At 53.5% G+C, this 10448-nt stretch overlaps 1 protein-coding gene across 5 annotated transcripts; it reads right to left on the minus strand.

The window, feature by feature from the left end:
* Positions 1 to 514: 514 nt before the first annotated feature.
* On the minus strand, positions 515 to 9639 carry TBL2 (transducin beta like 2). Of its 5 annotated transcripts, XM_019031238.4 has the most exons (8): positions 8851 to 9247; positions 7412 to 7572; positions 5222 to 5352; positions 4777 to 4961; positions 4159 to 4310; positions 3683 to 3809; positions 2030 to 2182; positions 515 to 1813 (listed from the first exon to the last, which is right to left on the minus strand). In XM_019031238.4, the coding sequence occupies exons 4-8, from the start codon at positions 4935 to 4937 to the stop codon at positions 1348 to 1350; spliced, it is 1059 nt and encodes a 352-aa protein (XP_018886783.1). In that variant the 5' UTR covers positions 4938 to 4961; positions 5222 to 5352; positions 7412 to 7572; positions 8851 to 9247; the 3' UTR covers positions 515 to 1347. The 5 variants fall into 5 exon arrangements, with proteins under 5 accessions (XP_018886783.1, XP_055248696.1, XP_030868575.1 ...); XM_055392721.2 differs by lacking the exons at positions 7412 to 7572; positions 8851 to 9247 and adding an exon at positions 9621 to 9639; XM_031012715.3 differs by lacking the exons at positions 7412 to 7572; positions 8851 to 9247 and adding an exon at positions 9298 to 9577.
* Positions 9640 to 10448: the final 809 nt, after the last annotated feature.

The following is a 10448-nucleotide window of genomic DNA, read 5'->3' on the forward strand; positions in this document are numbered from 1 at the left end:
ATGGTAACAGAAAAGCTGGAGAGAAGCAACAGCCTCAGGATGTCACATGGAGTGTAACCAAAAGAACGTTCTGGTGAACAGATGACAGCTGTGGTGGTGGGACAGATGGGATAATGAATGGGGAGTCACCAAGGATAACTCCAAGGTTGTGGCTTGTTCCAACACTGAGAGGTCGGGGCAACCGGGGGGGTCATAGTTTTCGTGAGAGAGATCAAGAGTTTGACTTGGGATGAATAAATTTGCCTACACTCAAGTCTTCCCAGATACCTCATTTCCCTTACCTGCCACATCCACGCAGCCTTCAAATTCACAAATTTAAACTTCTCAATACCGACTCTCTTATCAAATGTACCCCTTCAACTTCAATACCCATTGCCTCTGTCCTGCTCTGGTCCTCTCTTACCTTGACATATGTAACAATAGCTATGAATAAACTAACACAAAGCACTTAATAAGGGTGTATCTCTCTCTCCCACCAGCCATCTTTGATGGCAGAAACCATGTCTTATTCGTATTTAATCCCCAGCTCATATTTATTTGGGCACAGAGTAGGCACTCAAATATCTGATGAACTTGATGAACTGAAAAGAGGTCTTCTTAAACAAGATATCATCTCCCGAAGAGAGAAGTCCCAACCATATAAAATGTATGATCAAGTCCCAGAAAACTTTGCCTTCCCAAGGAATGTGTTTCTAATTTGGTTTCAAAGCACACTGGTTCCCACTTTTACCACTTTCATGACATTGGACAATAGTACTACTCTTTTCTACTTTTCTTCCAGACCTGGGGACTTGATATTCTCTTAGCCTCATATCATCTTTGCAAGGAGTTCACAGAGAGGATTATTCTCCATCTTACAAATAGAACTGAGGCCCAGAAGGAAATCCCTTAGTGTCTTTTTGATGGAACACAGTTCTGTGATGGGAAGCTATCCCAGTCTCCCATCCTTGCAAAACTGCTGCTTAGTACTCAGGTGTTCTCTAGGTTGTTCTGGAACATTTACAAACTTCTTTGGGTGTGAGGATGTGCTGCCACAAGGCCAAAAATCACATTCTCTCTCTCTCCTCTCCTCTCTACCATTCTCAGTGCCGGGTGGGGACAGATTCCACCCACTGGGCCTGGGAGGAAGAAAAGCACCTTGGCCACTAGTCAGGGAGGAGTCACAGCCAGCAAGAAGAGAGAGACCTAAGTAGACAAGAGTAGTTTCAATGGGAAGAAGCAGGGCCACCAGTAAGAAAACCAGGAGACTCCTTCTGAAAGGCTTCCACCTGGGAGGAAAGATGGCAGCAGCGCCATGAGGAGGCCAGATCCCTCCTCCTCAATCCTCTGCGCCGGGCCCCCCCAGAGTCACTTCTTCAGGGCACCCAGGCTCTTCAGGGTCTCTTGGGCCTGGGTCAGCTGCTGCTGCAGCCTCTGGCGGGTGCTCTCGTTGGAGGCCCGCTTCAGGTGGCCCTGCATCTCCTCCACCATGGCTCGGTGGCCAGGAGTGTTGTGAAAGAGCCGCACCGCCCGGTCCCCACAGGAGGCCAGAAAGCGGCCAGTGATGTCAAAGGACAAGTTGGCGATACACTCGCCATGGACCCGCTCAAAGCACTCCTCCTTCTCGCCCCGCCGGGTATTGTAGAGATGAATACTACTGCCACTGGCCAAGGCCAAGACCTGGGCGTTGGGGGAGAGGGCCAGGTGGCACGGCGCGGCCCCCGCCGCCTCTTCAAAGCGGCCTGTCTTCAGCAAGTAGGGGTCCTGCTTCTTCTTGTATTCCACATCTGTGTCCCACAGTTTCCATGTACCATCCTTGGAGACAGAAGCCATCCTGCAACACAGAAAATCACAGCTCAAGCCCCAACACACCCTGGCAGGGTAAGCACTGGCCCAACTTGAGCAGCTCCAGCTAGGAAGCTAAGTCAGCTTCCTGCCGAGGGCCAGGCACCCCACCCTCTTCAGAGCCATGGCACAAACAGACAGAAGGACCCTGGTTGTCAAGAGGGGCCAAGAGCCACTGGTCAGACATCAGAGCGGACTCACTCACCTCCGCGAGTCGTTGGAGAAAGCAAACGAGTGCACAGCCGCGGAGTGGCCCTTTAGTTCGAAGGCTCGCACCACCTCCTGGAACTCCCCCTTCTTTCCAAAGCAGACTTCCCAAACCTTCACATCTGGGGTGAAGCCACACGAGGCTACAAATCTGCCATACAACCCAGAAGCCTTTAAAACTTCATTTTCGGAGCATGTTGTTCCTGTAAAACCCCTCAATCTCGTTCCTGAGAAAGTTGATAATCCTCATATCTGGATAATATAAACCTTTAAAGAGTTATTTTGGCCGGGCGTGGTGGCTCACGCCTGTCATCCCAGCACTTTGGGAGGCCAAGGTGGGTGGATCACCTGAGGTCAGGAGTTCGAGACCAGCCTGGCCAACATGGTGAAACCTCATCTCTACTAAAAATACAAAATTAGCCAGGCGTGGTGGCGCATGCCTGTAGTCCCACCTACTGGGAAGGCTGAGGTGGGAGAATCACTTGAACCTGGTAGGTGGAGGTTGCAGTGAGCTGAGATTGAGATTGCACCACTGCACTCCAGCCTGGGCAACAGAGTGAGACTGTCTCAGGAAAAAAAAAAAAAAAAAAAAAGGCCAGGTGTGGTGGCTCATACCTGTAATCCCAGCACTTTGGGAGGCCCAGGCGGGCAGCTCACCTGAGGTCGACAGTTTGAGACCAGCCTGACCAACATGGAGAAACCTCACCTCTACTAAAAATAAAAAATTAGCTGGGCATGGTGGTGCATGCCTGTAATCCCAGCTACTTGGGGGAGGCTGAGGCAGGAGAATCGCTTGAACCCGGGAGACGGAGGTTGCGGTGAGCCAAGATCCTGCCATTGCACTCCAGCCTAAGCAACAAGAGCGAAATTCCATCTCAAAAAACAAACAACCACAAGAAAAAAGTTCTTTTATGTATGTGACCTCAGTTTATCTTCTAGCCTTGTTCTAAGATATGTAACATCCCCGCCCAAAGGTGGCTTGGCACAGTGGCTCACGCCTGTAATTCGACCACTTTGGGAGGTCGAGGCAAGAGGATCACTTGAGGCCAGGAGTTCAGGACCAGCCTGGGCAACATAGTAACACCCCATCTCAACAAAAAATACAAAAATTAGCCAGGTGTGGTAGTGCACGCCTGTAGTCCCAGCTACTCGGGAGGCTAAGGTGGGAGGATGGTCTGAGCCTGGGAGGTCAAAGCTACAGTGAGCTGTGATTGTGCCACTGCACTCCTGCCTGGGCAAGGGTAAAACCGTCTCAACAAACAAACAAACAAAAAACAAAAATTAGCTGAGTACAGTGGCACATGCCTATAGTCCTGACTACTCAGGAGGCTGAGCTGGGAGAATCGCTACAACCCAGGAGTTTGAGGCTGCAGTGAGCTATGATCGCACCACTGTGCTCCAGCCTGGGTGACAGAGTGAGACTAATTTTCTAAAAAACAAAAACACTGAAGATGAAGAAATAGCGACTAAGGACATGGGGTGACCTGCATGAAATCCCACTACTGCAAGTGGGGAGAGCTGAGACTTGAAGCTCGGGTTCCTGACCCCACCCTGTATGCTCTTCCCACGCGATGAAGCTGGCTCTGTTCTGTGCCTGCTCCCCAGCCCCAGCCTCTTGTGGTCCCAGATGCCAATACCCCTCCTTGCCCACCTGCCACAGGGAGATACAGCAGCGTGTGTGTTGTTCATCTGGTTGGTGTTGATGGTAGACAGCACTTGACCCTTCAGGCTCCAGATGAGGACAGTGGTGTCACTGGAGGCAGTCATGATAAACTTTCCTGAGCGGGAAGGGAGTGAAGTGGGTCACGGGCAGTGACCTGACCAACTGTCATTCTCCAAAGACACTTACAAGGCCTCTGCTGCCCGAAGTATACATGTCTCCTCCCAGGCCAAGGGTCACTACAGATAAGGACTCTGCTGAAGACTGTGGCCCTTCCCCACCTTCCCTAGGGACCTGGTGTGGCCCAGGGACTCCAGGGGAGCACAGAGCCAGGCTGTTCAGAGCCAGGGACCCCTTGTCCCTCTCAGGTTGAGCAGAACTTTCAGGCAGCATTAACTCATTGAGGAAATAGAACTGGATCTTTCCTTCATGCTTTGGGCAGGCGCCACCCTCTGAATGCCTCTTACCTGTGTTAGCAATGCCAATGTCGATGACAGGCGCCTTGTGCTTTTTAGGGAAGTCCTCTGGGGTGGCTGTGAAGATGTAGCCCCCATCCTCCCGCTTGGTCATCTTGAAGACACGGAGGGTGTCCCCGTTGGCCAGCCAGACGATGAAGGCTCTAGAGACAGGCAGCAGACAAGTCACGCTCTCACTGGACAAAGAGGCTCTGTGTTCCAGGTCCTGTGCTGGGTTCTCGGGGAAGTCAAGATCTCTCCTCATGCCCCACAGTCTAGCCTTAAAACTTAAGCCCCTGGTTCCAAATCTCATAAAACTCCTCAAAAGGTAAGATTCTGATAGCTTTGGCTCCTTTAGTTTCTCTCTAGGGTTTAGAAACTAAGGCTCATCTGGAAGCCAGGCCAAGGTATTTCCAGGTAGGAAGAGACCTTCCCCCGTTTCCTTGCTGTATGGCAGCCCAGACCTCCAGGGAGCCCCAGGCAGCGCGCAAACTATGTGGATGCTCTTTCTGGCACCCCAAGGGAGGCCCTGGGTCCAGGTCCCTCCTCGCTACCTCAAAGCAGATACGGGAAGGCCAAAGCCTGGGACTAGGCCTCTGCAGGCAAACCTGAGGCTCCGTCCTGTCCCACCTGCAGTCAGGGCTGAAGCGCACCAGGGTGGCGTGGTCCAGCTCCACGTTGGCTCTCATGCTGCGGTGCTCTCGCTGCAGGAAGTCCTTGGTGCTCCAGATGCGGATGGTGCGATCATCTGCACAGGTAGCCAGGTATTTGCCATTGCTGCTAAAGTCCATGCAAGATATGTTCCCGCTGTGGCTCTAGGGGAAGGGTGGCAGGAAGTGTCAATAGGAGCTCCTGGGGGAGATGGGGAAGCCAAACCTGGAGCCGGGGAGATGGGGCCCTGTGGCCTGGATTAACAGCAAACTGAGATTGGGCTGCGATGAGAGGGGACAGAATTAAGCATCCTCGCTGATTCTGATCAGAGGCAGGAGGGCCTGTAACATGCATGGAATACTCCAGAGGAAAAGCCTGTGGGGCTGAGTCTCAGGGTGCACGCTGTGCCAGGTACCCCACGTACCTTCAGAGCTGCAGCCAGGAGGCGGTGGGTGAAGTTGTGTTGTTGAGGCTTCTCCTTCCGAATCCGCTGATATTGTTTCTGCTTCTTGGATCCCGAAGATTTGTCAGGTGGAAATCCATTTGCTTTTTGGCCTATAAGGAAGGGCCATGTTGTTCTCCAGTTACTCACTGATAAGCATTTACTGCCCACCTATGATGAGCCAGGCACTGAGTGGAACAGCAGGAGATTAACCAGATATGGCCCTTGTCTTCTGGAGGAGAATGAGTGTGATATGGGCAAAAACAGAGGCTTTGGCTGGCTGGGTATGGTGGCTCATGCCTGTAATCCCAACGCTTTGGAAGGCTGAGGCAGGAGGATCACTTGAGCCCAGGAGTTCAAGGCTGCAGTAAGCTATGATCACAACACTACTGCATTCCATCCTGAGTGACAGAGCAAGACCCTGTCTCAAAAAAAAACAAACAGAAAACAGAAACAAAACAGAGGCTTTGGAATCAGACCTGGGTTTAGATTCTGTCTCTACTACTGACTGACTACTGAGGAGGCTGTTTACAGTAAGTCCACAGAGCACCTTCATGCAGAGTGGAAAAGGTGCACTCTCTGGGTGGGGTGATGCTGCTGGGCGGGTACACAGCACGGCCAGTGGAGTGTGGATCCTTGGCCAGACATCCCTATGTAGGGAGTAATGTGCACAACTGTCTCTAGCGGCCCTGCTTTGGGTAAGTTATTGAATTGCTCTGGATCTTGGTTTTTTTTTTCTTTTCTTTCTTTCTTTTTTTTGGAGACAGAGTCTTGCTCTGTCGCCCAGGCTGGAGTGCAGTGGCGTGATCTCCGCTCACTGTAGCCTCGGCCTCCCAGGTTCAAGCAATTCTTGTGCCTCAGCCTTCCAAGTAGCTGGGATCATGGGCGTGCACCACCATATCCAGCTAAATTTTTTTTTTTTTTTTTCCAGATGGAGTCTTGTTCTGTTGCCCAGGCTGGAGTGCAGTGGCATGATCTCAGCTCACTGCAAGCTCTGCCTCCAGGGTTCACGCCATTCTCCTGCCTCAGCCTCCCAAGTAGCTGGGACTACAGGCGCCCGCCACCATGCCCGGCTAATTTTTTTTGTATTTTTAGTAGACGTGGGGTTTCACCACATTAGCCAGAATGGTCTCAATCTCCTGACCCTGTGATCCACCCGCCTCGGCCTCCCAAAGTGCTAGGATTACAGGCATGAGCCATGGCACCTGGCCCCAATTTTTTTGTTTTTTTAGTAGAGATGGGGTTTCACCATGTGGGCCAGGCTTGTCTCCAACTCCTCACCTCAAGTGATCTGCCTGCCTTGGCCTCCCAAAGTGCTGGGATTATAGGCGTGAGCCACCGTGTCCGGCCCAACCTTGGTTTTCTTAAAGAGAGGTTGAGAACTGGGCGCGGTGGCTCATGCCTGTGATCCCAGCATTTTGGGAGGCTGAGATGGGAGGACTGCTTGAGCTCAGGAGTTCGAGACCAGCCTGGGTAACATAGTGACACCCCATCTCTACAGAAAACTTTAATTAGCTGGGCATGGTGGTGTGCGCCTGTGGTCCCAGCTATTCGGAGGCTGAGGAGGGAAAATTGCTTGAGCCCAGGAGTTCAAATGCAGTGATCGTGCCACTGTATTCCAGCCTAGGTGACAGAGTGAGATTCTGTCTCAAAATAAATAAATAAATAAATAAATAAATAAAAATAAGGGAGATTGAATTGGATGAGATATCTACAAAGTGACAAGCAAAAGTACCGAACACAAGCATTAAAGGCTCTATGGAGGCCGGGTGCGGTGGCTCATGCCTGTAATCCCAGCGCTTCGGGAGGCTGAGGCAGCTGCTGGATCATTTTTTTTTTTTTTTTTTTTTTTTTGATACAGAGTCTTGCTCTGTTGCCTCAGTCTCGATCTCCTGACCTCGTGATCTGCCCACTTCGGCCTCCCAAAGTGCTGGGATTACAGGCGTGAGTCACCACGCCCAGCCCGGCAGCTGGATCATCTTGATGCCAAGGAGTTCCACCAGTCTGGCCAACATGGTGAAACCCCGTCTCTACTAAAAATACAAAAATTAGCCGGGCGTGGTGGCAGGCGCCTGTAATCCCAGCTACTCAGGAGGCTGAGGCAGGAGAATCACTTGAACCCAGGAGGTAGAGGTTGCAGTAAACCAAGATCGCGCCACTGCACTCCAGTACCTGAAAGAACTCAGGGATGAGAAGTCAACATCTGTTGAGTCCTGTGCTGGGGAGTGGAGCCAGTCACTTTTGTAAAAGATACTTAATTGAGTCACAAAGCTGGCATGTGGTAAATGACTGCAGATGCTCCCCAATTCCAACAGGAAAAAAGCTCCTGGGCCCTGCAAACAAACACAGCCACAATCTGTCCTCTGCTTCCTTCTCTCCAGGCGTGTCTAACAAGCCCCCCTCCTCACACTTAAGTCATACCAAATGCTGTTTGGGGACTCCTTGCCTTCTCGGGTATCGCCATTGGCAGGAACGTCTTTTTTCCTTGGCCTTCTGGCAAACTCTTCTTCTAGAACCATCCTTTGAGACCCCACACTACCTCATGTGCCCCCTATTCTCAGTAATGATTTCCCTAACAACCACCTCCCCCATAAAAGAGAAGGACTCGGCCGGGCAGGGTGGCTCACGCCTGTAATCCCAGCACTTTGGGAGGCCGAGGCAGGTGGATCACACGAGGTTAGGAGATTGAGACCATCCTGGGTAACACAGTGAAACCCCGTCTCTACTCAAAAAATACAAAAAATTAGCCGGGTGTGGTGTCGGACGCCTGTAGTCCCAGCGACTCAGGAGGCTGAGGCAGGAGAATGGCGTGAACCCAGAGGCAGAGCTTGCAGTGAGCCGAGATCGCGCCACTAGACTCCAGATTGGGTGACAGAGCAAAACTCCGTCTCAAAAAAAACAAAAAAACAAAAAACAAAAAACATGCAGGGCTGGCCGGGCGCAGTGGTTCACGCCTGTAATCCCAGCACTTTTGGAGGCCAGGACGAGTGGATCATCTGAGATCAGGAGTTCGAGACCAGCCTGACCAACGTGGCGAAACCCCGTCTACTAAATATACAAAAATTAGCCAGGCGTGGTGGTGTGTGCCTGTAGTCCCAGCTACTCGGGAGGCAGAGGCAGAAGAATCGCTTGAACCTGGCAGGCGGAAGTTGCAACGAGCCAAGATTGTGCCACTGCACTCCAGCCTGGGCAAGAAGAGCGAAACTCTGTCTCAAAAATAAATAAAAACAGCAGGGCTGCCCACTGACTCTCTGGTGTTTCCCGTTTCTAGTACTAACCTCTTCTATGAAACTTTTCAGAGACAGGCTCTTGCCGTCACCCAGGCTGAAGTGCAGTGGCGCGATCGATCACAACTCACTGCAGCCTTGAATTCCTGGACTCACGACACCCTCCTGCCTCGGCCTCCCATGGAGCTGGGACTACAGGGGCGTGCACAACCACACCCAGCTAATTTTTCGTAGAGATGGGGTCTTGCTATGTTGCTCAGGCTGGTCCCAAACTCCTGGGCTCAAGCGATCTCCCTGCCTCGGCCTCCCAAAGTGCTGGGAATACAGGCGTGAGCCACTTCGCCTGGCCTCAGTGAAACTTATTTCACCGTGTTTTTCACTTACATATTTAGGTGTTCATAATGCAGATGTACTTCTCCTTTACTGGACTCCTTACAGAAAAAGATCCCAAAGCCTATCACAGGGTCATAGATGCCCAGTAAATGCTGCTGCACATCACAGAATTGGTGCTTTTTCCGAGATCGCGGCCACGGAGCAGGCTGAAGAGTTTACGGTGCTCTCCTGGCCACCCCGGGGACGGCCCGGCCTCGGCCACAGAGAAAGCCGCAGCAAGGGGCCCAGGTTGGAGCCAGTCCCGCCCCAGGAGGTGCGCCTAACCCGGCAAGGCGGGCCCCCGTCTCTGGAAGCGAAGCTCACGTTACCAGAGGAGAAACTGAGGCCCATGGAGTCGCCGAGCCCCAACAGCCGCGGGCCCAAACCGCAGGTCGGACCACGAGGAGGCCGGGAGCCGGGACACCGCGGGCCGCCCCCACCCGACCCGGCCCCACTTACAGGCGGGCCGGCCGCTCCTCTCCTCCCCCGCGCGCAGCCACCCCCGCGCTACCGCCGCCGTCGCCATCAGGGCCAGCAGCCCAAGCAACACCGACAGCCCCATGAGCTCCGACATCTGCGAGAGCTCCATGTTGGTGGAGCCACTGCCACCTCAGCTAGTGACTACGCGGGCGCCCGCACGGCTCTGCCGGGCCGCGCACGCACGCGGGGGCGCGGCCTGGCCGTTGGGGCGCCTCAAGCGGCTGGGCCTGGCCGTTAGAGCGCCTGGGGGCGGAGCCTGGTTGTTACAACGCCTTCAGGGCGGGGCCTGGCCGTTAAAGCACCTCAAGGGGTGGGGCCCGACTGTTGGGGCGCTTGAGGGGCGGGGCCTGGTTGTTAGAGCGCTTTGAAGGCGGGGCCTGGCCGTTAGAGCATCTCGAGGAGCGCAGCCTGGTTATTAGAGCAAGTCGAGGGGCGGAGCCTGGGTTAGAGTGCCTCGAGGGGCCGCGCCGGGTTGTTAGAGCGCCTCGAGGGGACGAACCCAGAGGCAGAGCGTCTCGAGGGGCGGGACCTGGTTGTTAGAGCGCCTGGAGGGACAGACTAGGTTAAAGCGTCTCGAGGGGCGGGGCCTGGAGTTAGAACGGCTCCAGGGGCGGGGCCTGGAGTTAGAGCATCTCCACGCGCCAAGCCTAGTTATTAGAGCGCCTCGAGAGGCGGAGTCTGGAGTTAGCGCGTCTCGAGGGGCGGGGCTGGGTTATTAGAGCGTCTGGAGGGGCAGAACCCGGAGGTAGAGTGTCTCGAGGGGCGGGGCCTGGAAGTAGAACATCTCGAGGGGCAGGGCTCGACCCTTGGTGCGTTTCGAGGGGCTGGTCGCCTGGCGGTTGAGATTGCAGGGCTGCGGAGGGCGGAGGAAGGCGGGATTTGCGATCACTGCTCACGCCTCCTCCTGAAGAACTCACTGATAATTGTTTATTAAAGGCATTATTCCAGCCATCACCACACTGGATCCTTTCAAGGAAGCGGGGCGGGGATTATTATTACCATTTAACGGATAGGAAACTCAGCATCAGCGAAAGTTCAGATGGGCTTTTACTTTTTTTTTTTTTTTTGAGACGGAGTCTCGCTCTGTCGCCCAGGCTGGAGTGCAGTGGTACAATCTCGGCTCACTGCAA

Source organism: Gorilla gorilla, chromosome 6, assembly GCF_029281585.2.
Source record: "Gorilla gorilla gorilla isolate KB3781 chromosome 6, NHGRI_mGorGor1-v2.1_pri, whole genome shotgun sequence".
NCBI classification, from domain to species: domain Eukaryota; kingdom Metazoa; phylum Chordata; class Mammalia; order Primates; family Hominidae; genus Gorilla; species Gorilla gorilla.

What these genes read in the sequence shown, in the direction of transcription:
- TBL2 (XM_031012715.3), bottom strand. Translation starts at nt 9,427, where the DNA reads ATGGAGCTCTCGCAGATGTCGGAGCTCATGGGGCTGTCGGTGTTGCTT. An exon ending in CGCTTCAGCCCTGACTGCAG is followed by an intron (nt 4,311 to 4,776) that starts GTGGGACAGGAC and finishes GCCTGTCTCTAG; the next exon opens with AGCCTTCATCGTCTGGCTGG. An exon ending in GCTGTATCTCCCTGTGGCAG is followed by an intron (nt 2,183 to 3,682) that starts GTGGGCAAGGAG and finishes GTTGTATGGCAG; the next exon opens with ATTTGTAGCCTCGTGTGGCT.